The sequence below is a fragment of the Peromyscus maniculatus genome, chromosome 14 (assembly GCF_049852395.1).
Source record: "Peromyscus maniculatus bairdii isolate BWxNUB_F1_BW_parent chromosome 14, HU_Pman_BW_mat_3.1, whole genome shotgun sequence".
NCBI classification, from domain to species: Eukaryota; Metazoa; Chordata; class Mammalia; order Rodentia; family Cricetidae; genus Peromyscus; species Peromyscus maniculatus.
The window spans coordinates 83,458,993-83,484,420 of NC_134865.1; the positions used below are offsets into that span (position 1 = coordinate 83,458,993).

The 25,428-nt window shown below is 49.2% G+C and overlaps 1 protein-coding gene across 2 annotated transcripts in view; it reads right to left on the reverse strand.

Annotated features, from left to right (window-relative positions):
• Cdc42bpb (CDC42 binding protein kinase beta) overlaps positions 1-25,428 on the reverse strand; it is a 99,108-nt gene that overhangs the window by 47,735 nt on the left and 25,945 nt on the right. For both annotated transcript variants that reach the window (XM_042261208.2, XM_042261209.2), the window contains exons 2-5: positions 14,197-14,288; positions 7,349-7,432; positions 4,080-4,175; positions 210-358 (exon numbers count right to left, since the gene is read on the reverse strand). In XM_042261208.2, coding sequence (XP_042117142.1) covers positions 210-358; positions 4,080-4,175; positions 7,349-7,432; positions 14,197-14,288 — 421 coding nt within the window. The remainder of the gene's footprint in view (positions 1-209; positions 359-4,079; positions 4,176-7,348; positions 7,433-14,196; positions 14,289-25,428) is intronic.

Below are 25,428 nucleotides of genomic sequence, written 5' to 3' on the forward strand. Positions count from 1 at the left end.
TGGAGCAGAGTAAAGAAAACATTCCTTCCTGGTGTGCAGAGCTCATGACATGGCCTATGGGGAGTCACAGCAGGTTCTCAGACAAGTAGACAGGAGGACTTGTCACCTGCAGGATTCCTCAGGGGGCCCGAGACAAGGAACTACTAGTTGGAAGGAGAACTTTGATGTTTAATGTAGTATTCATAAAAGTATTCATGAAAAGTGGTTACCTGTGCACATAGTGAAGCTGATGGATCGAATCAATGGCCAACACCATTTCGCCGATGTAGAACCTTGCCATGTCTTCTGGAAGCTTGTCTTCAAATTTACTCAGCAGGGTCAGCAAATCACCGCCCACATAGTAATCCATAACCAAGTACTACAGGTTAGAAAGAGAGAACACAGTTCTTAGCATCAAACCTGACAGCTCACTACCATGGAAGCTGTCTGACTCAAGGCCGGGTCTGACAAGTAGCCCAGGCTGGCCTCCTGCCCCAGGCTGCAGTGTGCTAGGATTACAGGCATATGCAGGGATCTCCTCTCTCAGCAAACACCCTGATGCGCTGTGGTGCTGCTGCGGTCCAAATGCACACAGGGCAGAGGAGAGTTCACGGAGCAATGCAGCCAGTCAGTGAAGAAGGGCTGACGGCATCACGCACAGAGAGAGCCCGTCCAGAGCCTGCAGGGTTAGTCCTTCAGGTCCTCAGTCACAGGAGGAAGGGGGGGGGCGGCGCATCTAACATCACAGACACCAGCAGCCCTGCCATCAAAGCAGGAGGGGGGCACTTAGATGCTCAGCCTCGGGCAGCCCAGGCTGCTCCTGTTTTACGGGGAGAAATGTCTTCTGCGAGTGAACCGCGTGCTTCCCTTCACTCACACGGCCCGAGGCCGGGGTGTCGGGCACACGGGGTGTCGGGCACACGGGGTGTCGGGCACACGGGGTGTCGGGCACACGGGGTGTCGGGCACACGGGGTGTCGGGCACACGGGGTGTCGGGCACACGGGGTGTCGGGCAGTCTCATCTCCATGTCAACCTAAGTTTTAAGTCACTGCCACAGTAAGGAATACCCATGGCCTGGTTAACTGAGCCAGGGAAACCGCCCTATCTGATACAGTGACAGCTCTACTCTGCTGTGCCTCCAGCTACCTGAGCTAGCCTGTTACCTGTCAGTCCTCAACACAGCCCTCCTCTCACGCCCAACTCAGGGCCCACAATCCCAGTAGGACCGGATGCATGCCCTGTGAAAGTAAAGCGGTCACCACGCCACTAAGAGTGGCCCACTGGGTGTGAACAAACCAGAGCACCCCTGCCTTAGAGTGTGACCGACAGCTCTCACCCCACTTCCAAAACTCCCCTCAGGTATCCCCTCCTCTACAAATCCTTCCTTCTTCCTGCATCGCCACCCTGTGAAGGCCACCTCAGCCTGCTAGCCAAGCAACAGCACTCTTGAGAGCAGACTCCTGCACCCGCAAGTCTCCCGCCCCACCCCCTGCTCAACTGTTACTGCACAGCGTCCTGGTGGACAGACACTAAAGTATCCGTTTCCGTCACACAGCGCCCTGACCCCGCCTCAACACTTAGCCCGTTAGGACCCCTGGGAGGCCAGGCCTGGAGTGTAGAAAATGGAAAATGTCCTTGCTCAGCAGCAGGGTTCCTATTACTAAGGAAGACCACAACAAGCACAGAAGCTACTGAGCACAGACTGTGGGGCGCTGGAGTCACGGCCAGCCGGACGGGGGGGTGGGGGTGGAGTGGGGTGCAGAGGCCAGGAGGGAAGAGACGAATGTGGCAGCTGGAGCATGACCCGAGCCTGGGTACAGGGAGGAGGAAGCTAGAGCTGTAGCAAGAGCATCAGCTATGTTGGGGATCACTGAGACTGGAGGCCAGGCAGGCAGGCAGGCAAGGCGTTGTGTGTGGAGGAAGGGGGTAGACACTCTAGAAACCCTGGAGGAAGAGAGCCAGGAGCTGCCAAAGGACATATTTGGAGGCTGGGGGTACCTAGGAGAAATGAAACAGCACCCTTAAGAGAGCAGAGGGTGAGAATCAGCACCACGTACAGCCGAGCTCCAAGGATCTCGTGCCTATCCAGGAATCTAAAGAGCTACACTGCAGCTGTACCAGGGCCATTCTGACCGACGGCTTCCTGAAACCAAGCTACGGAAAGGGAATTAACAGTTTATGGGACAGACCAAAGAAACTTAGTTAGGAGTAAGCTCTGCTTGTCATGCAGGCTTGAGACTTAAGTCTTTCAGCTGGTGGTTAACAGGCTTACTCTGATGAGACTTCATGCCACACATCTGCAACAGAAATCAGAACACTGCCACCAGCACCTGGGCAGCAGAGGCATGCACGCTCCCAGGTAAGGCGTGCATGCTCCCAGTTCCTATTCCAACAATTCCTCTGTGCTCTGGCTCGGGCAGCAGGCCTGCTGGTTCACCACAGGCACACCCTAGAAGGGAACCTGAGAACTGGCATCTTCCCTGGAGACTCCTAACTGATACGTGTGAATTTAGAACACTCGGATAATGCCTGTCTCACACTTCACACAGCATCGCACTACTGATTTGAGAGAAGAGATTTAAAACACAACTGTCATCTACTGAACAGACCCGTGCTGCCTAGTATTCCCCAGAAAGCTCAAATAGTTCCTATTAGAAGAGCAGCCAGCGTTGTGAGCACACAGGCAGAAACAATCATCAGGAACTGAGCAACATCAACCAGCTGCCCCAGCAGGCCAGAGCAGGACCCTGACCTGGCTGCTGTCCTCTGTACAAGGACTGTGAGCACACAGCCACACACTCTGTGCCCTGGACACTCAATTATAAAAAGACGGCATTCACAAAGGCTTATATCATGGAGTCACTGAGAAGGCTGACCAGGGCCTAATGTGTCATGGGGTGCCCGGCAGACACCAGCTGCCCTCTGCTGGGACAAAACAAATCTCTCTAAGTAAACAATACGACATATACCATTTACCACATCCTGGTGGTTCAAATCTCAGGCATTTTTGCTGTTTAAAAGAGATGGCTTTAACACGAATAAAAAGTTTCTGCAAGCAAATGGACACTTGACCAAGGAGCTTCCCAGGCACACAGAGGAGGGCATCCTGTGATACAGAAGAGCCTCAGCTCCCGGCTGGGGACAAGAGCGACCCCATCTGCTCAGCCACTGCTGAGGCAAGAGCACTGGTCAGAGGGAGGGAAGCGTGGCCCTGCTTCTCCGTGGTCCTCAGAGTCCACTCGGAACAGTCTCACTGGAAAGTCCCCCCGACTGGAATCCAAACGAGGCAGCCCTGAAGGCCATCACTTCCATGCTGGCTGCGGGAGGAGTGTCTCACAGCTGTCCACACTCAGGTCCACACACGGGTGGACTTCCACAGTACTCACGGAATACTCAGAGTGTGCGGCTCAAGGCAACAGAGGGGACTCGGCAGCACCGGGGCACCCCAGAAGACCCTCTGGAGACTCAGAGCGGCGACAAAGGAGGAAACAGCCGTGCAGTACCGAGCTAGGGCACCGTGACACCCCATGCGTTACAGCTTCTCTCTGACCCCTGACCCGCTGTCTTAGCCTGTGTATTAGAGACCACAGGTGTGCTGCCACTGAAGCTGAGTTTCTTATGGTTATACACAATAACCATAAGAAATAGAAAAAGAAACAACAAACAAAAAAGAATTTTATCCATTTAAAATGTTTTAAGAACCTGGGCTGGAGAGATGGTTCAGTGGTTGGGAGCCTTGGCTGCTCTTCTAGTAGACCTGGGTTCAATTCCCAGCACCCACAAGGCAGCTCACAACTGTCCCTTGGAAAAAGACTACTGATCCATTCATCTCTAGCTCACCTCCCCCAAAAAAATGTTTTAAGAACCAAGTCACACAGTAAACTAGTGGTTTGAGAAAAATGATGTACAAACTTTGAGAAGCTAGTGTTAAAAATTCTACCTGAGGGCTATTAAATTGAACCCCCCCTCCCCCCAGTTTTGTGTAGGCCAGCATGTACTTAATAATGTCCGTTCCACACTGTCTTCCTGAGTGGCATCAAGGAAGAGTCAGAACCGTGAGGGAAGAGTCCCTGGCGGTGTGCCGAGCGCCTGGACCTACCAGGTAGTTATCATCCTGAAAGGCATAGTGCAGCGCCGTGATCCACTGACAGTCGCCGTTCACCAGCACGTCGCGCTCTTCTCGGAAACACGCTGTCTGTGGGGGAGGAGAGGGCAGTCAGTGTGGGAGCCCGTTTTCAGGTTCCTCGTGGCTTTACCCAGCAGGTCCGCACATAGAGGATGGTTGGACCACGGGCCTGAGTGCAGGTGTCTGAGGTGGTCTGCACTTGGCTGTGCTGGGGGGAGGTCTTCTGCTCCACCCCTTGGCATTTCTAAATACCCTAGGGCAGAGACAGTTGGGGATCGTTGGAATAGGTTCCAGGCCCTCTCGAGGCTATCCTGTATTTTCTATCTGTTTATCTCCACACTCTAAATCCTTCTATTAATATTTCCTGCTGCTCTTACTCAAGAAAACTCTGGGGAACTGTGGGGTTGGTGGGTAGCCACCCCGCAAGTCCGTCAGCATCCACCTAGGGCACTGGTTCCCAACCTTCCTGATGCTGAGACCCTTTAACACAGTTCCTCATGTTGTGCCGACCTCCAACCATAAAATTATTTTCATTGCTGCTTCATAACTGTAATTTTGCTACTGTGATGAATTGTAATGTAAATATCTGTTTTTTTTGATTGTCTTAGGAGACCCCTCTGAAAGGGTCATTCAACCCCAAAGGGGTCGTGACCTACAGGTTGAACCACTGATCTAGGGAACTGTCCCACAGAACATATTCTTGAATATTAGTAGTCTCTGTTGTGACCATGATCACATGGTCACAGTAAGTAACCCCAAACCTCCTGACTGCCTGGAGCCGGATCTCTTTACCTCACCTGGAACCAAATGCACCTCTGTCCCCAATGCCTTCTACAGAAGCCAAGAAGTTGAACACAGCTGCACTTTCCCTCTCCTGAGCCCTGGGCAGGAGCAAGGGTCATTCATGGAGACTACAAATGCCTTCCCCTTCCCAACGACTCTCTCTGTGGCCCACACCTTAAGGTCACCCTGATGTGATGCATGGATTCAGCAGCAGCTCTCAACTGCACACCCCCATCCACCACAACACACCCTCACACCTCTTTACCAACAGCCTCTTCACATGCCCTGGGTGTGTGGCACACGTGGTGCCCAACTGCACACTTCTTCCTGATCTGAAACACTGTTTACGCAGTCTGCTGATTAACAATCACAAACAGCTGACACTCCTATATCAACCCCGAGGGCCATGGACACAGGGGGAAAAGGCTTTCAGGCCTGTATGGTTAAAAAGGAAAGCCGAGCAAGCAAGTGTACGCACGCGCGCACGCACGCACGCACGAGTATGTCAGCCTTTTCTGAGTGGCTACTTCGACTGAAGCTGTGTGTCCCATCAAACGGAATCAGCTGTAGGAAGGAACTCTTAAACCGGCTCTTCCGCCACGGCGCTGGATCCAGACCACACACCTTCCGCCTCCCACACTCTATGGCGCACCAGCTGCTGCTTCCCCTCAACTGCTTCAGTGACTCCCTTGTTGGCCAAAGTGTTTTTGTCGACCTGACACCAGCTGGAGTCATCTGGGAAGAAGGCCCCTCAAGTAAGGAACTGCCCCCATCAGACAGGCCTCTGGACAAACCTGTGGGGACTTCTCTTGATAATGATTGATGTGGAGGCTCCGGCTCACTGCGGGCAGTGCCAATGCTGGGTAGGCGGTCCTGAGTTATATAAGAAAGCAGGCTGAGCAAACTATGGAGAGCAAGCCAGTGAGCAGTGATCCTCCACATCTCCCTTCAGTTCCTGCCCTGAATGTCTTTAACGACGCTGTGACAGGGAAATGACAGCCAACCAAACCCTCCCTCTCTGAGCTGATTTCGGTCAGTGTTTTATCACAGCAACAGACACAAACTGTGAGAGCAGAAAACAGAGAGGATGGAAGGAAGCCACTGGGTGCCACTCCAAGGCCGGTGATGCAGGTGGCAAAGGCAGTCATGGGGCTACCAGGTGACCGAGAATGGTGACAACTCCGTCAACCCACATTCACTTGAGCAATGACAGAGGGCAAGGTCTTATGTGTGGAGCTACATCAGAAACAGGAAATGGGTACCAAAGGAGAACGAGACATACAAACAATTTAGACATCAAGAGCATGAAGTGTTTGTGGGAGGCTGGCTGGTCAACACTACCCAGCCCACAAAATCTGAAGCTCAAGAAAGACCTACCTAGTAATGGCCAGGGGTGGCGGCACATGCTTTTCATTCTAGCTCTTGGGAAGCAGAGGCAGGAGATCTCTATGAGTTAGAGGCCAGCCTGATAGTGAGTTCTAGACTAGCCAGGCTAGGGCTACATAGCAAGACCCTTTCTCCCCCAAACAATATTCATATTCTCTCTCTCTCTCTCTCTCTCTCTCTCTCTCTCTCTCTCTCTCTCTCTCTCTCTCTCTCTCTCCCTCCCTCTCTCCCTCCCTCTCCCTCTCCCTCCCTCTCTCTCTCTCTCTCTCTCTCTCTCTCTCTTTCTCTCTCTCTCTCTCTCTCTCTCTCTCTCTCTCTCTCTCTCCTGGCTTAAGGATTTTACATATTATTATCTGCCCAAGGTGCAGCTACCAATGGCAAAACATGTAAGAAGTCCAGGGCAACTGACAAGAAAGGTATGAGTAGCAAGATGCCGAGAGTCAGAAACTACAGAAGAGTCTTCCAAAAGGAGGTATACCTCTATCAAGAATATCCCGCCAGGCGGTGGTGGCGCACGCCTTTAATCCCAGCACTCAGGAGGCAGAGCCAGGAGGATCTTTGTGAGTTCGAGGCCAGCCTGGTCTACAGAGCGAGATCCAGGAAAGGCGCAAAGCTACACAGAGAAACCCATAGCCATACACTGCAGCTCCACTGAAGCCCAGACTGCCCTGGGCAAGCAAGGGGCTTGGCCAGAGGTGGGATTTGCAAAGATGGGGAGCCAAGGGAGCCTGGCAGAGTAAGAGGGAAAAGGAGTGAGCATGATGGACGGAGCAGAGTCAAGAGGAAGACAACTTGACGCTCACGAGGGACGGAAGGGCTGAGACCAGAGGCTGGGTGTGGGGATGCAGGAACCAAGGGCAAGTGTGTCAAGACGGCCAAGCAGCTCCTTCCACCCCTGCCCCTTTACTCTGACCCTTCCCGTCTACCACCCTCAATAAGCGATCGTGAAAGTATCATTTGCACGTGGTAGAGAACGATGGTGAACGTCTGAAGCGTCTCAGGCTGCTGCAAGGGCCAGTGCAGCCGGTCCCTTCTCACACACAGTTTTTACTTATTACACACTCCACACATACCTCTGCTCGCTTTAGCATCTCCCATTTGTTGAGAATTTTCATTGCATAAATCCGTTCAGTGCTCTTCATTTTGACCACAGCAACCTAGAGTGCAAATTTGAATTTAACAAAAATTTAGTTAATGGTTCAAAAGCCTTGCACGTTTAAATGGCAATCCTAACTGCCTGGGAACTCTGAGAAACGAGAAGTCAAAAAAAGAGAAGTCTTCTATATGAAGAAAGATTTGCCCTTTAAACAACAAAACTTGGCTTTGACACTGTAGCTTGGGTAGGACCACCTGGCTCAGTTAAAAAACACTTCCGTACTAAGCAATGGGAACCGGAGCAACATCTGAAGATTTCCAGTAAAAACAAACCCAGTCCTTTTGAAGTTGGCTCTCAAGCTTTCACTCCTCATCCCTCTCCCTCCTGCCAAGTCCACCTTCTCTGCTCTCTACAGTTACTCATCTGGATCTGCCTCATAGAAGCAGTGGCCATGTGGAGTCAGAGTATGGCACACGATTCCTTCTTCAGGCCTCACACTCCACAAAAGAGGCTCAGGGCAGCCTTCAGGCCTGACTGTAACCACCTTTCAGAAGTCCTCTAGGCCTTCCCGGCTCTGTTCCCTGAACGAGCTCCATCATGACTAGTATCAAGGCAGCCATTCTACAGTATGTGTCCACTGATCCACATCTTCAAGACACTGTGAGCCACCCTGGCAAGAAGGCCAAGTGTCTCTTTGAACATAACAGCCATGGGACAGGAAGTTCTGAGATGGAACCACCTACTTTCCTGTTTTTCTAAACAGCACACACCTCACAACACCACCAAGAGACTGTGAGAGCTGACAAGTCTCAGGCATGTGCCATGTTCTGGGAACCATGCTGAGCAGTCCTCACAGTGCTCAATGGTAAGGATGCTGGACAGCACTTTTCACAGATGTGGACTTGGAGGGTGGGAGGAATCTCAACTCACTCTCAGGCATACGCTTTTAAAGCCCACATTAAAATGACAGCCAACTCAAAGTCTTTTGGGGACAATGGCTCTTCTATGATGAGCACACCCTGACCAACCCAGGCCGGTTGTGTCAAGGACATATGCCCTAACTGCAGCGTTCGCTACAGTGTCAGCACAGATGGCTCTTCAGGACAGCCTTTCCCGCCAAGCTTGCTGCACCCTGAGCAAACGGAAAACAGAGCATGCAGCAGCAAGTTTCCGTGGAGCAGCAGCTCTGGGTACAGACTGCAGCAGCATGGCTCTTCCCTCCTGAGGCCGCATGCGCTGGCACGAGGCGCTCCATTTAAAACCACGCTGGCTTCACCACAGAAAACCATCCTGCTGCAGAGGGCGGCAGAGGCAGCAGCTTCTTCAGAAAAGCACTAACACTCTGAAGATGAAGCCTAAGAACAACTGAGAACAAGACCCACAACACTGGAACTCTTGCCGGACCCCAATCCTCCCAAGATGCATATTTCACACAAACTACTGCTTGGAGAACATACAAAATAGTCAATAAAATATTTGTCACAGAAAAACACCTGTTAAGAATATGTAGAAGTGAAATGTAATTGGAAGTTTCTGTCCTGCCAGCAACTCCCAAAAGTCTGCAGCTGCTTCCCAAATTATCATACAGGGGCTTATATTAATTATAAATGTTTGGCTGGTAGCTCAGGCTTATTACTAACTAGCTCTTACACTTAAATTAACCCGTAATCCTTATCTGTGTTTAGCCCAATGTCTTGGTACCTGTTTTTAGGGTGTTCTCATCTTGCTTCCTCTGTGTCTGGCTCAAGACTGTCCCGACTCCTCCCTTTTTCTCCCTGTATCTCCATTTGGCTTTCCCACCCAGCCTTATTCTGCATGGCTATAGGCCAAACTAGCTTTTATTATCAACCAAAAGAGTAACATACTTTTACAGCTTATAGAAGAGTCCTCCCAGAGCAGGGAAATATTCAAGTAAAATTAATGTAAAACAAATCTTTGCCTGCTAGATAAATTTTACTACAAAACAACTTACAAAATAAACGAGGCATAAAACTCTCATTTGGCCTACCAGAAACTTTCCAGCCCAAACTTCAATCCAAGTTTTCAAAGAAAAACAATCCTCTATGCCAGGTAGTGGTGGTGCATGCCTTTAATTCCAGCACTTGGAGGCAGAGGCAGGTGAATCTCTGAGTTTGAAGTCTATAGACCAGCCTGGTCTATAGAGTGAGTTCCAGGACAGCCAGGGCTACACAGAGAAACCCTGTCTCAGAAAAGACCCCCCCCAAAAAAACCCAAACAAACAAAAACAAAACAAAACAATCCCCCTGGGGCTAGGGAGCTAGCTCAATGTCCAGGGCCCAAGTGCAAAGCTGAATGCTACACTGTACCCTGTAACCCAGCACTGGGGAGGCAGAGCCAGCTGGGCTGAGTTCAGTGACAACCCTGCCTCTGCATAAACAAGGTGGAGAGTGACAGAAGACATGTGATATCACCTTTAGGCTACACCAAGACCCCCCAGTTACTAACATGAACAAATACCACCCCCACATTTATGCACACACATACAAGCACAGTTATCATTGTCAAAATATTTCTGAAATTAGACATTTCAACAAAGGAATTTCATGAAACATTAAAAATTGACCTTGGAACACGAGAACAAAGTTAATATTTCATGCTGGTCCTGTGCTGGAAGAAAAAAGGAGACCAAAAAAAAAAAACAAAAAAACAAAAAACAAAAAAAACCCCAAAACCAAACCCTGTTTTAAATTAACTGTATGTTGCCAGGAGGTGGTGGCATTAAGCTTTTAGTCCCAGCACTCAGGAGGCAGAGTCAGGCAGCTCTGTGAGTTCAAGGCCAGCCTGGAGCAAGATTCAGGAAACGCACAAAGCTACACAGAGAAACCCTGTCTCGAGAAACCAAAACAAACAAACAAACAAACAAAAAACCAACTGTATGTCCTGTGTGTAGTGTCCTCTGAAAAGAGTCCCTGGGGCTGGGGCTTGGCTCAGTGGCACTTCACTTGACTCACACTTACGAGGCCCTGGACTCTCTCTCTAGCAACACCCCACACACACACAGAACCACCACTGCCCGGCTGTTCATCTGATTTTTAACATGACTCCAGCAGGCAGAGTGGCTGGGCTCCAGCTCCAAACTTCTCTCGTCCTTCCCGGATAACAGGCACTGTACCTAGTGTGGTCACCAGGAGGAGGTGTCCATGAGAACCAAGGGCTGCCCAGGGTCAGGTCCACTGTTGGCTCCATAATTCCTCAGATACACCTCGAAAGCCTCCTTCTGGGGGCAGGGGGTCATGTTCCTGAGATGGAGACGGGGCAGCAGGAAAGCATGCCCTGACCCTACAACGGTGATTACCTAGAGACCCATCTGCACATCAAACACCAGTACAGTCCAGGTGTGCTGGATAGTTGGATGTCAACTTTACACAAGCTAAAGTCATCTGAGAGGAGGGAACCTCAATTGAGAAAATGCCTCCAGCCGGGCAGTGGTGGCACATGCCTTTAATCCCAGCACTTGGGAGGCAGAGGCAGGCAGATCTCAGTGAGTTTGAGGCAAACCTGGTCTACAGAGCAAGTTCCAGGACAGCCAGGACTGTTACACAGAGAAACCCTGTCTCGAAAAAACAAAAAAATAAAGAAAGAAAATGCCTCCATTAGATCTGGCTGTACGCAAGCCTGTTGAGCATTTTCTTAATTAGTGAATGATATGGGAAGGCCCAGGCTACTGTGGTGGTCCTGGGTTCTATAAGAGCAGGCTGAGAAAGCCATAGGGAGCAAGTCAGTAAGCAGGACCCCTCCATGGCCTCTGCACCAGCTCCTGCCTCCAGTTCCCGCCCTGTTTGATTGAGTTCTTGTCCTGAGCAGTCAATGACGGACTGATGTGGAAGTGTAAGCCAATCTGCTTTGCTCTCAGTGACCCTAACTAGGACACCCGGTCTGTGTGTGTTCTCACCCGAGGACAGGGTCTCAGGAGGTGCAGAGCAGACAGGCAGACTGGTGGCATGTGAAAGCCTACCCCAGAAGGTACTTTGTGAGAGGCTGAAGAGGAGTTGAGCACTGTGATAACAATGACAGACAGGGACATGCCAAGGACTCTGATTTGATGGGAGCACACTGAAGACTGTGCCCCATAAGACATGCTCACAAACACAAACCTCAACGGATCAGACAGGAAGAAAATGTCTCCCAACAATGATTGGCAACTGTCCACACCTTTTGTGACTTGCTCAATGCTTCCAGAGTCAGGTACAAAGATTGGCACACTTCAGGGACATAAGGCTGCGGTAACCTCAGTCAGAGGCCAAAGGTTTAGTTTATGACAGAGGAAACCTAAGGGTGTATGGCCACAGGAAAACGAGCAGATTGGCTGGGGGACTGAGCAAGGAGGTCTGGGTGCAAAGCCCAGGCCACAGGGACCCGGGAGGACAGTCACGGATGATGTTGAGGCCACCAAAGGATAACAAGAGTACACAAAGAGAAGAGGGTTTTTGCTGTGGGATGGTCTGTATGTCAAATAAAACACTGATTGGCCAGTGGCTAGGCAGGAAGTAGGTGGGACAAGGAGAGAGGAGAATTCTGGGAAGCAGAAGGCGGAGGCAGAGAGACACTGCAGCCGCCGCCATGACCAGCAGCATGTGAAGACGCCGGTAAGCCACCAGCCATGTGGCAAGGTATAGATTTATGGAAATGGTCAATTTAAGCTATAAGAACAGTTAGCAAGAAGCCTGCCACGGCCATACAGTTTGTAAGCAATATAAGTCTCTGTGTTTACTTGGTTGGGTCTGAGCGGCTGTGGGACTGGCGGGTGACAGAGGTTTGTCCAGACTGTGGGCAAGGCAGAAAAACTCAAGCTACAGGTTTTTGTTTGCTTATTTTTTGTTTTTTAATTTGCAGTTTTCTTTATTTATTGTTTTTTGTGATAGGACTATATAGCCCAGGTTGTACTCAACTCACAGCAATCCTCCTGCCTTAGTCTCCCAACTGCGGCATTACAGGTATGAGCTAATATACCTCACGGGAATTGGGGGCAGTGGCGGTGGTAAAAGGTGCAAGGCCAAGGGGCTGAAGGGAAGGCTCAGCAGTTAAGAGCTGCTCCTGCAGAGGACCCAGGTTCTGTTCCCAGCACCCATACCAGGTGGCCCACACTGTCATTCCAGTCTGAGGAGAGCTGACACCCTCTGGCCTCCATGCTGTGCATGCAGGCAGTGCACATAAATTCATATAGCCTTACATATAACACACATGTAACCAAAGTAATAAAATCTTTAAAACAAAAGATAGCCAGATATGGTGGCTCACACCTTTAATCCCAGTACCCAGAGGCAGAGGCAGGTGGATCTCTGTGAGTTTGAGGCCAGCCTGGTCTACAGAGCGAGTTCCATAACAGCCAGGGCCACATAGTGACACCACTCGTCAAACACAAAAAATGAAAAAGAAGAAAACATTTCAAGGCCTTCCAGAGGCCCTGGGCTGAGTCCAGCATCACAGAGAGGGAGAGAGGGGAGAAGACAGAGGGCAGGCCCAGCCTGGAAGGAGATTTGGTTCTCTTAACCTGGGAGACGCCTATACTGCTAAGTGCCATCTCTGAAACTCATTAAAACCCGAGCTTTGCAACAAGCTCTCAACAAGCTCTCAACACCCTCCCCCAAAGTGTCACACACACTTGTACACACACGATGGGCAAACACTGTAACTGTCCTGGCAAAGGATTTCCCTTCTGCTTCCATCTGGTGTGTGCTCCCTCCAGCAGGGATGTTCTGGCTGTGGTGGGTGCCTCACCACTGCAGGCAAACAGTGGGCTGGGTGGAAGCTGGCTGAGTTTACCAGACAGAAATCTCACTGGGTGCTAGTTCCAGAGGCACAGGCCTCCTTCAGGCACAAACCATGTGCTGAAATCTGTGCACTCTGTATGTAATTATCCAGAGCGGGACTAAGACAGGCCTGGAGCTGTGGAAAAGCCACTGGGGACGGGATGCCTTTCTCCCCTTGATGGGAAAGGGCTGAGAGAGGTGGGTCTGGAGAGGAGATATGGGAAGGCAGAGGGAGGAATGGGGAGACACAGAGTCCATCACAGCCAGACCTCCAACACTGAGCTGGTTTAGACTCTAGTCAGATGGGACCCCAGAGAGAAGCAGCCACTCTCTAAACTACTTTCCTTCATTTTTTTTGTTTGCTTTTTTAAATGAGAAAAGTGGATCCCCCCCTGTGCTACATCAACTGCCTGGCAGCCCTCTACAGCAGTACCCAGTGGGTAATGCCTGACGGGGTCACTGTCAGGCAGAGACAACGCCCAGCCAGTGTGATGCATCGCCTCGTTACTGTTCGACTCTTCCTCAGTGATTAACATGCACTTCCAAAGCAAGCTAGGGGATCAGGTCAGACCTCACTACAGTGCACGGCCCTGGAGGAAAAGAGAAAGGTGCCCGGGACAGACAGACAGAACAGGATCTCACTTAGCCCCTCCTGCAGTTTTAGGAAAATGTCAAGAGCCAGGAATCCCAGCACTTGGGAGGCAAAAAGAGAAGGATCAAAAGTTCAGCTACATAGTGAGTTCAAGGCCAGTCTGGGCTATATGAGATCTTGATACCCCACCCCCTCCCCCCAAAGCAAAGAAACAAAAAAGGAAAGACAGAGAATTAAAAAAAAAAAAAAAAAATTCAATCAACAAACTGAAAACTTCTATCTCCAAGAAACTATTTTTTAGGCCCTAAAATATGCAGGGTAATTCACCACTCATAAACTTTGTTTTCTTACTTTGTTTCTCAGAGTTTACCCACCAGAGCTTCCCAGAAGATGCCAGTGGACAGGTGCCCAAGAAGTATGGAGGTGGCGCTGCCCAGGCCATGAAGAGGAAGTCCCTCTTACCTCACCAAAAGCCCCTCTTCCAATCACTTTGATGATCTCAAAGTCTTCCCGATGAAGCTGCATGTCCTTCACAAGCTGTGTGAACGGCTTAGCTGTAAGTAGAAAGAAAAATGCCAATTGAGTCCAGCACACTAACACTCCATTAAAACCTAAACGATGGAGGTAGCACCACACCGCATTTTATAAGTTTCTCTGAATGTGGATGTTTGTCAACAGTTATACACTTCAGTATCTACTGTAGCAAATACCATTGCTGTGAAAAGCTCCTGGTTTAAATATAAAAATCCAAAACTAAATTTCCTGGTCAGATCCAAGCTTGGTCCACTGAGAGAGCAACTGGCATGTCCCCAAACATCATAAGGGACAGTTCTGTCGAATGATCACAGAGTGCTGGGTGGGGTGTTTCTGTGGTCCCTACTTGTGTGACGCAGGAACTATGGGGCAGCTATGGAAACAGGAGACTCCTGCAGGACAGTGAGACTCAAAGATGCCTTTAGCATTCTCAGGGAGCTGTAAATGGTCCTTGGTAAGACAGGCGAGCTCTGCTGGAGACATCTGCCAGTCAGACACTTCATGTTACTATGTATGTATTCTTCACACCAACTCTTTAGAGTAACTCTATTACTGTCCATGTTTTATAGGAGTAAATAGCTGGGTTTTTGGAAGGTGTAGTAATGGGATGAAGTGTTCCCCCAAAATGCGACTTTCTTTATGTCTTCACCGATATAACCAAGTTAGCATGAAGTCATATACTGTAACAGGGTAGGCCCTAAAGCCAACAAGATTGGTGTTCTTATAGGAAGACAATTTGGACAGAGGCAGGAAGGAGAAATGGCCACATGAAAATAGAAGATAGAGGGAGAGAGCCCCAAACCAGTTAACACCGCGGAACACTGGTAGCCACTGGGAGCTGGGGCAGGCAAACACGTTTCTCCCTGGGCCTTCAAGGAAACAACAGACCAAACCTTGACTTTGGCCTTTTAGCCCTCACAACTGTGACAGGCTCTGCCACTTTAAGCACCGCCCCCACCTCCACCAATATGACAAGGCATGGTCATCCCAGGAAACTCACACAGAGAGGTGCTCATTTCTCCCAGGACACAGCGAATGCCACAAACGAGGCTGGACTGCGGCTCTGGAGAAGTGTGCTCCTAACCAGTCTCCCTCCTGCCCAGTCTGCCCACCTGGCAAGTAGGCTGGTTGCGGATGCTGCCTGCTTTCACCGGCAGACCCAAACCCACATTTCTTTTTTTTTTTTTTTTTTTTTTGGTTTTTGGTTTTTCCGAGACAGGGTTTCTCTGTGTAGCTTTGTGCCTTTCCTGGAACTCACTTGGTAGTCCAGGCTGGCCTCGAACTCACAGAGATCCGCCTGCCTCTGCCTCCCGAGTGCTGGGATTAAAGGCGTGCACCACCACCGCCCGGCCCAAACCCACATTTCTATTTGGCCTAATTACTAGAGGTTTCTTTTTCTTTCTTCTCCTCCTCCTTTTTTATTTTTTTTATTTTATTTTATTTTTTTGTTTGTTTGTTTGTTTGAGACAGGGTTTCTCTGTGTAACCCTGACTGTCCTGGAACTCACTCTATAGACCAGGTTGTCCTCGAACTCAGAGATCCACCTGCCTCTGCCTCCTGAGGTGTGCGCCACCATCGCCCGGCTACTCTAAAGTTTCTAGAACATTAGGTGGTTGGGAAACCGGACAGATTAATATTTGAAACTAGCTCTGTCAAAATGAATAACATGACATTTTAAACTTTACACTGACGTCCACGTCGTTGACCTTACTTCTCTGTATTCTCCCTTACACAGGTGCTCAGGACTATTACGGTCAATCACTATTGTTTGCTGTTCCCAGAACAACAGACTGGAAGCAACAGACGACTCTGGGCTTTCTTCAGAGGCTGAGCAGTGGGCTCTAGTCCATCACCAGCAACGCCAGCAGCACAGAGTTCAGAAAACAGAACACACAAAGCCTGGGTTTTAAGGCCAGTCTAACAGGAAAACCCTCAAGTTAGAACTTAAAGGGTCATCTACAGTTCATGCTTGTTTCTTTCAAATATCACCAAAAATAACCATTCTTAAAATCCCCGAAGAAAACAAGTCTTTTAGACAGCCACTGGAGACCACCTCTTGGTTTCTTTTAGGGAAACCAAACAGCACCTTCCACCCTACTGTGAGGAGAAACAGGGACCAGACTTCTGTTATAAACCAGGGGAAAAAAGTGTCTGGGAAGGGAAGGGTGCCGGTCACCTACCCACAAGCCACCGAGAGCACAAATGCCAACAGCAGAGGGCTTTCTGGACCCCACGGAACCAGGCGCACAAGCTTGAGGGCCGTCACACAAGCAGCGCGTCCGTCACACAGAAGCACTCGGGGAGCAAAGGGAATTCCACCTATAAGTCTCACATGCATACTGAACTGGCCCACACTGCCACTTCAGTTCTTGTTCCTGGACTAACCGACTGCTTACAAACCTCTGTTCTGTTTTTATTTTACTTGTGATTTTCATGTTTTATATCAGTCAATGATTGCTTTAGTAGACTTATGAGTTGAGTCTATTGAATACGTTAATTTTAATAAATATTATTTTCATAGAGTGAATACATTTACAATGATCATTTGCATACACACTATCTTTTTATTATTTTAATTAATTTTGAGGATGAAATTCCTGGACTCTCCAAAGAACACAGAAATGTTGTATAGCTCCTAAGACGCCTTCCCAAGCAAACCTAACCCAGACCACACTCTCAATACCACGGCTCTCAGACGCTACCTGGAGAGCTGAAACCCTCCAGTGGGCTGGGTTAGTAAGCCACCGGTGTGCTCTGTACCCTACACACGCTGCTCTTCCTGCTGGGCACGGGGATGCTTTACCCTCATTCCGTCAAGACATAACGGCTGTAAATGGAATTCTTCTACACTGTGGCCTTTTTTTAACGAATGACACTGTTTTTCATTTTATACAAAGTGTTTAAGGAAAATCATACTTATATGTTTATTCATTTTGGTTTTGAGGCAGGGCAAAAAATTATCTTAATAAATTTTAATTGGTTCTTTTTTCTCCTATCATTTTATTAAGGTTTAGAAAACCAATTAATCCTTTGGAGATCCTATTTAATCCTATTTTCTGTTAAAGGGCTTTCAAAACCATTTAATCCTTTATGCCACCTACTGTTCATCTCTTAGCAGGTGTGAAATGCAGATTTTAATGCTTGTTTTTAACCACCCACATGCATTAAGTAGTCTGAACATGATTTGCCTAATTCTGTTCAATTTTCCCTCCTCAGGCAGAAGCTACCCTCACTGTGGGGTCCAGAGAAAAGCTCCAGCCTCCACCACAGACTCAGATCAGATGCCTGGTAACAACCCGGCGCCTGCGCCACCTTAGAGGTCACTCAACGCTCTAGGGAATAGATTTCTTCTCTCTGCACACAAAGTCCTTCCCCGCTGGAGCCCACGCCCAGGATGTCCCCTCCAGGTCTCTCCCTCCCTTCAGGCCACCCTTCCACATGCCCGCCCTAAGGTTACTTAAGTGTCTTGTCAAGCTTTCTTTCTACCCTTTGACAAACTTTTGTCTGTTGCTTGTGCATTTCAACAGTCCTGCCCAGGTGTCCTCAAAAGGCTGACATGGAGTGACCAGGACCAGCCTGATAACCTGGACAACTACAGAAACAAACCTAAGAGGAGAATGAGACAAGGTAAAGAAATACAAGAGTAAAACCAGGAAATCAATGTAAACCAAGTGAGACACACAATGGCGCCTGGAAGGAAAGCCCTTGAGGGTTTATCTAGCACTTTCTTTCTTTTTTTATTTATTTTACATGTATTGGTGTGAAGGTGTCAGGTTTCCTAGAACTGGAGTTACAGACAGTTGTGAGCTGCCATGTGGGTGCTGGGAATTGAACTCGGGTCCTCTGGAAGAGCAGCCAGTGCTCTTAACCACTGAGCCATCTCTCAGCCTCATCTAGCACTTTCTTTAGGTCAAAAAATAAAGGAGTCAGAGCTCACACTCTGGGTGACAGAGCAAGGAAGACTTCTGTACTGGGGAGAGGCTGAGGATGGAGGGGTGAGCTGGTATAGACTTGGGAGTGATCACGTAAATACACAGACCTAGACAAAGTCGGTGGAAGGACAGGAAGGCAATGGGAGCATGTGGGGGGAATCCAACAGGGTCAGCATGACTCCCCACTTCCATTATACAGACAGACAGTGAGATCCTGCCTCAAATATACACACTGAGGCACAGACAGACATATAGAAATGAGCACAGTCATAAATGGGTGTACACAGACATCTAATCAAGCTCTATCTCCCGAGGGCCATAGAAACAGAAACTCCAGCAAAAATGAGCTCCTAATACCAGGTTTCAGTTTCTCAATATCCTCCAAAGGAGCCGGTCTCCTCAGGCAAGCCAGAGCAGCCTGCAGTGTGAAGACGAGCTCAAGGAGAGATGGTCCACGGTGGTAACAAACCATCGGCACACACCGCAAACCAGGGAGTCGGTACTGACAAAATCAGTAAGTTCTTCAAGCCGGCGGTGGTGGCGCATACCTTTAATCCCAGCACTGGGAGGCAGAGGCGGGCAGATCTCTGAGTTCAAGGCCAGTCTGCTCTACAGAACAAGTTCCAGGACAGGCACCAAAACTACACAGAGAAACCCTGTCTCTAAAAAACAAAAAAATGTTCTTCAGCTGGGAAAAATGGGATACTCAAGACCTTACCTGCGTCCCAAAAGGAGCAGGCAGTGACATATTAAGGCTGACTTCATGATACTTCAGTTGTCTTAGGGTTACAAAAAATACCTGTGTTTACAGGAAATACTAGTCAAGAGTCAGGGAATATCATGTTAGAACTTACTCTCAAATACTTGTTATTTACTTTTCTCTAAGTCTAAAACCATTACTAAGCCACTTTAAACACTTTTTCTAATGGTCATTTGTAGCTAAGAAGAGAAGTTTAAAAAGTGGGGACAGCCACACTCGTCAGATGAACACTGCCACTAATGCCTCAAGAGAAAACCAGGACAAATTAGATGGGTCCCAGTCCTAGAGGAGCGGAGGAGCGGGATGCACCTGGACACCTCAGGGACCAGAGCATACATCCCAGCAACCTGGTGAGCAAGAGCATGACTTACTGAAGTGGAAGATCCAGTGATGTCAGGCTGGGATGAGAGGCAGAGAACGCCCCCAGAACCACAAAAATCAAGCAACAAAAGTTAACGCTACAGGACTTTCAAGTGTAAAGGGGACAAAGTGACTGTCTTTTCTTACATTATTTGTGGAGGTTTGAATAGGTGTGGCCCCCACAGACTCATGTGTTTGAATGCTTGGCCACATTAGGAGGTGTGGCCCTGCTGGAGCAGGTGTGTTGCTGTGGGGTTTGAGGTCTCCTGTGCTTAATCTATGCCAGTGTGGTACAATCTGCTGCTGCCTGCAGATCAAGATGTAGAACTCTCATCTCCTTCTCTACACCACGTACGTGTGCCTGCATGCTGCCATGTTTCTCTCGACGATAATGGACATTAAATCTCTGAAACTGTAAACCAGCCCCAATTTAATGTTTTCCTTTTAAAAGCTGCTGTGGTCATGGTGTCTGTTCACAGCAACAGAAACCCTAAGACAGCATTTTACTGCTGTTTTGTACTTTTAAAAAAAAATTCAGAACACTAGGGCTGGAAAGAGGCTCAGCATTTGAGAGCACTTGTTCTTGCAGAGGAGCTGAGTTCAATCCCAGGACCTACACAGTAGCTCATAATCATCAGCAACTCCAGGGGATCTGACGCACTCTTCCATAGTCTGCAGGCACCAGGTATTTAAGCAGTACACATACTTACATGCAGGCAAAACATACATACATACATATAAAATAAAAATAATCATATCTTTATTTAAAACATATTTTCCTCGGGCGGTGGTAGCACATGCCTTTAATCCCAGTACTCAGGAGGCAGAGGCGGGTGGATCTCTGTGAGTTCAAGGCCAGCCTAGTCTACAGAGTGAGTTCCAGGACAGCCACGACTAAACAGAGAGACCATGTTTCAAAAAGAACTATTTCTATATATGGATGTTCAGCCTGCATGTGTTTGTGTCCACATATGTGCAGTCCCCAGAGTCCAGAAGACAGTGTCAGATCCCCCAGAACTGAAGTTACAGAGGTTTGTGAGCTGCCGTGTGGGTATTCGGAATAGAACCCTGGTCCTCTGAAGAGCATCCATCTTCCCAGCTCACACAACACAGGCTAAAAAAGGCAGACATTCAGGTGACGGCGCTGACTCTCCCAGTGAGACCCACACGTCATAAATGGAGCAGGAAGACCACATGCAACAATTCTAAGTTTCAAGAACAGAACTGTGTGAGGGGCAGAGATGAACACCTGTAACCCAAGACTCAGGAGGCAGAGGCATTACGATGGGTTACACAGAGAGAGACTGTCTTACAAACAAACTACAGCAGAACTTTCTTGCATAGTCTATCTATACCTGTCTATATCTAAACACTAAATGCTGCCAGGTCAGTAAATGCCCACAGGGACCCTGCAAGTGCAGGGCCGGGAGGGACGGGCACTCACAGCTTTAACTTAGAACCAGCCCTCGATGGCTCACTCCAGTACCAGCGCTCTTGGCCTTAGACTCCAGGAGCCCTGAAACACTCCCACACACCAAGACCCCCTCACAAAGTGAACTTGGAGTCTAGGTCTCCCTCCCATGGGTTAACCACTGCTTTCTCCCCAGTACAGCCACAAACTGGTCACACTGACAAGCCACCAAAGAGAGATTTACCTCTCTGTGTGGAAGGCTTACACCGCCAAGTCTACGCGGGTAAACTTGCCATTTCTCTAAACCACACTGAACTTTTCCTCTTTTTGCAGAGCTAGAGGCCAAATCTAGAGTCCCAGGCAAGTGTTCTACACTGAGCTGTAGATCTCTATTGACCCTCTGAACTTCTCTTGTTGCCCAAAAGATTGATTGAATTCATCAATCAAGATACCTACTATGAAGCCAGGCAGTGGTGGCACATGCCTTTAATCCTAGCACTTGGGAGGCAGAGGCAGGAGGATCTCTGTGAGTTCGAGGCCAGCCTGGTCTACAAAGTGAGTTTCAGGATACCTACTATGGCTCAGTAAATAATACTGCTTGCTGGGCAGGCATGGCTCTGTGTGCCCCAGCAGAAAGGGCAGAGACAGGCAGGTCCTAGGAATTCAATGACCAGACAGTCAACCTAGCCAAAAAGGCAAACTTCCACTTCAACGAGAGACCCAGTCTCAAGGCAAAAAGGCACAGAGCAATAGAGGAGAACCCCTGATATCCTCCTCTGGCCTTTCATGTTCACACACAGGCACACTCCCACAAGAACATACACACAAAAAGAGGAACTACTGATAAACATGAGATCCAAACTGTTAAGAAAGACTGAAGCCCAGTGTTCCTGTAGACAAGAAAGCTCTGCCCAGAAGAACTACAGGAGGCAAAGGGAAGAGCTGACAGAATCATAGAGACACAGGGAGCCTGGCTCCCTTCAGGAGCGTAGGGTGGCCCCTGGCACATGGGCGGCTCCTTGGAGGCACCTGCTCCTAGTGAGGGCACAAAAGATTAATACTCACCGTAAGAGTTCTGAAAACTGTGCTCAAATGATAAAAACCGCACTCACTGTACAGATAACCAGATATTTGTAAAGTGACAGCCATCTGCCTCCCAGGCAGGCAACTACAAATCTTCCACCATGACCATCAGCTAGAGAAAACTGATCTGACTCTTCCAAGAAGCCCCAGTGGCACCTGGCTCTAGCTCCCTACCCGAGAACCCTCCCGCCCAAACGGACGTGGACCTGCAGACCTGCAACACTCTTAGTGAGCAAACAGTGAATGTGAACTTTGCTCAACATGGGACTTCAGAGTAGAGAAGAAGCTTTTTAACAGTGAGTCAGGAGCCAAGCCAGCTACAAGCTTGGGCAGTGAAAGTCCACTGGGGCGGGGAGGCTGAGCTGAGTCAACCCCAGATGGGAAACCTTCATTCCAGCAGTATACAGTCATGGGAGGGGCAGCCTATGCCCCTATGAAGCCATTCACACCTAAATTCCAGACCAATTCACGCCTCTCACTGGCTGCACTCCATGTCTGTCAGGTTCCTTCTCTCCACTCACACCCACTTGATTGAAGCTGCTTTGTTCAACAAGCCCCTCCCCCATCACCTCACTGATGCACATCACCTAGCAGTGTCCTGACTTCCTGCTCAAAGATGGTGCACCCCACCTGAACCCTCTGAGGAGGCAGTGACCCAGCCACATGCACACTGTCCCAGGGAGGTGAGAGCAAGAACTTACAGCAGGAACCCGGAGCAGGAACTGAAGCAGAGGCCATGGAGGATGGTGCTTACTGACTTGCTCTCCATGACTCACTCAGCCTGCTTGCTTTTTTTTTTTTTTTCTTTCTTTTTTCCCCCCAAGACAGGGTTTCTCTGTGTAGTTTTGGTGCCTGTCCTGGATCTCACTCTGTAGACCAGGCTGGCCTCAAACTCACAGAGATCCGCCTGCCTCTGCCTCCTGAGTGCCGGGTTTAAAGTCATGCACCACCACCAGCTGGCATCTTCAGCCTGCTTTCTTATAGAACACAAGACCACCTGCCCAGTGGGCTGGACCCTCCCATGTCAACCATTAATCAAGAACATGCTCCCCTGGCCTTGCCTACAGGCCAATCTGATGTTGGCATTTTCTCAGCTGAGGTTCCTTCTTCCCAGATGAACCAGCTCTGTCAAGCTGACAAAACCCTAACCAGTTCACTGGCCCACAGCATCTGCTGGGAGAAGGTAGAGATTTAGTAACTAGAAGCCAGGATGTTTTCCCTGAACTCTGTCTCCCCGGGAGTTCTGCCAGCTAACCAAAGACACGCTGAAAAGGGCCCAGAGGCCCATGGTGCCGAGTACAAACTGACGGCTTTTGGGTGTCGGCAAGATGGCTGGGTAGGGGAAAGTGCTTGCTGCCAGGCTGGCTGATGACCTGAGTTTCATCCTTGGAACCCTCACAGTGGAAAGAGAGCCAACTCTTCCAGGCTGTCCTCTGACCTCCACATGCACTCCGTGGTGTGGTGGTATTGTGTTCCCCAAAATATTGTGCACGCTAATAAACTTATCTGGGGTCAGAGAAGAGAACAGCCACAATATTAAACAGGATAGGCAGTGGTAGCCCACGCCTTTAATCCTAGCATTCCAGAGGCAGAGATCCCTCTGGATCTCTGTGAGTTCAAGGCCACATTGGAAACAGCCAGGCATGGTGACACACGCCTTTAATCCCAGGGAGTGATGGTAGAAAGCAGAAAGGTATATAAGGTGTGAAGACCAGAAACTAGAAGCATTTGGCTGGTTAAGCTTTCAGGCTTCTAGCAGCAGTTCAGCTGAGATTCATTCTGGATGAGGACTCAGAGGCATCCAGTCTGAGGAAACAGGATCAGCTGAGGATCCGGTGAGGTGAGGTAGCTGTGGCTTGTTCTGCTTCTCTGATCTTTCAGCATTCACCCCAATAACTGGCCTCAGGTTTGATTTTATTAAATAGACTCTTTTAGATTTGTGCTACACTGTGGTCTGTACCATAACCAGCCCCCGGCCAAACACACACAAAATAAGTAAACAAATGTTAAATAACAACAAAACACTGGTAGTTTAGAAGTGGAATGCTCGAGTCTGGAGCAGCAAGGGCGGCAGCACTCAGGAAGTTGTGACTTACAATGCTTTAGACACCCCAACCTGTGTGTATGGTGCACATGCACTTGCGTGTGCATGCGTGAGTGTTTGCATGTGTGTATGTGTGTGTGTGTGTGTGTGTGTGTGTGTGTGTGTGTGTGTCTCACATGTGCACGCGCACTCATTAGTGGATGGATGAGTGGAGGCCACAAGTCAACATCAGATGCCATCTTTGATTCTTTCACTGAACCTGGAGCTCCGCTTTGTCTAGACTGGTTGGCCAGAGGCCTCAGGGATCCACCTGTCTCTCTGCCCTGCCAGCACCGGAGCTACAGGCGTGTGTCACCACACCCTGCTTGTCACAGGTGCTGAGAACTCAGGTCCTCACACTGCACTGAGCCATCCTCCCAGCCCTGAAGCCCTGTGGTAAGAGGCCCTCAGTGTCATCCTGACGGACACTCGCTGGGTGGGGAGTGGAGCCCTCCCAAGAACCTCAACAATAGAGAGGTACCAGAGGACACAGTAAGGTCCGGTGCCCTGCTGCTTTGGGGGAAAATGGGACAAAATATTTTGGAAAATATGTACTTATTTTCACGTAGCCTTACAGAGCTCCACCAGTCTCTGCCACCACCGCCCAGTGCAAGAAGAATCTTTAATGTAAGAGCTTTAATAATGTTTTGTTTGACCTTGTTTTACAAAGACAGACACGGGGCAAAACTTGAGCTGAGCATGGAAAGGAAACACAAGCGTGGAACAACCTGCCATGGAAATGACACAGCCTGTGAGCGGATGTGAATTAGAGTGCACAGAACACTTTGCTACCCACCCCAACCACCAGCAATGTGGCTGTGCTGCAGCATCCCCATCTGACAGGTAGACAACTAAGGGCTGTGGCCACATCACACAGGAAACAGCAGAGCTTCGACCCCAGGCCAAGACTAAATCAAAGATCTGACTGTGTCGGTCCCTGGGGGCCATCTTCTCCCAGGCACCAGGTACTGGTCTCAGGGGACAGGCTAGGACAGTCCAAGCAGAGGCGAAGGCTAGATGGTCACATCCCTGTCACAAGGGCCTTTCCAGTTAGCTTCCGAATTTCCCCCACAGCCACCTTCCTGCTTTGGGGTTGACCAGCCAAGACACAAGGGGGAACGTCTTGTTTCTGTTACCCTGTGACACCAACTCATTCCAAAATGTAATTCAGTAAGAGAGTCTTGAATTCAGCAGGCCGTCTGTCTGTTTCTTCCATTTAGTACTGGGAATGAAGAGCTTAATAGTGGAGAACAGATCATAAAACCACTGCTGCTCCAGAAGGAAGCTGCTGTGGTTTCTTTTCCTTTCCCCACTACATACTTTTCCAGGCCTTTCCCCAAACTCTGGACTCCCACCCCTCTTCACCTCTACCACTCTTCAAATGCAAAGAATTTCACTCAATATCTGGAATCATTCACCCTGAGGGTGAAATTAAAAGAACCAGCTCTGCATGCTGAGAGAACTTGGGGTCTTCTGCGGCATCCACCAGCTAACTGGCAAATCACCTTTGCTGAAACAGTGTGTTCTAGCC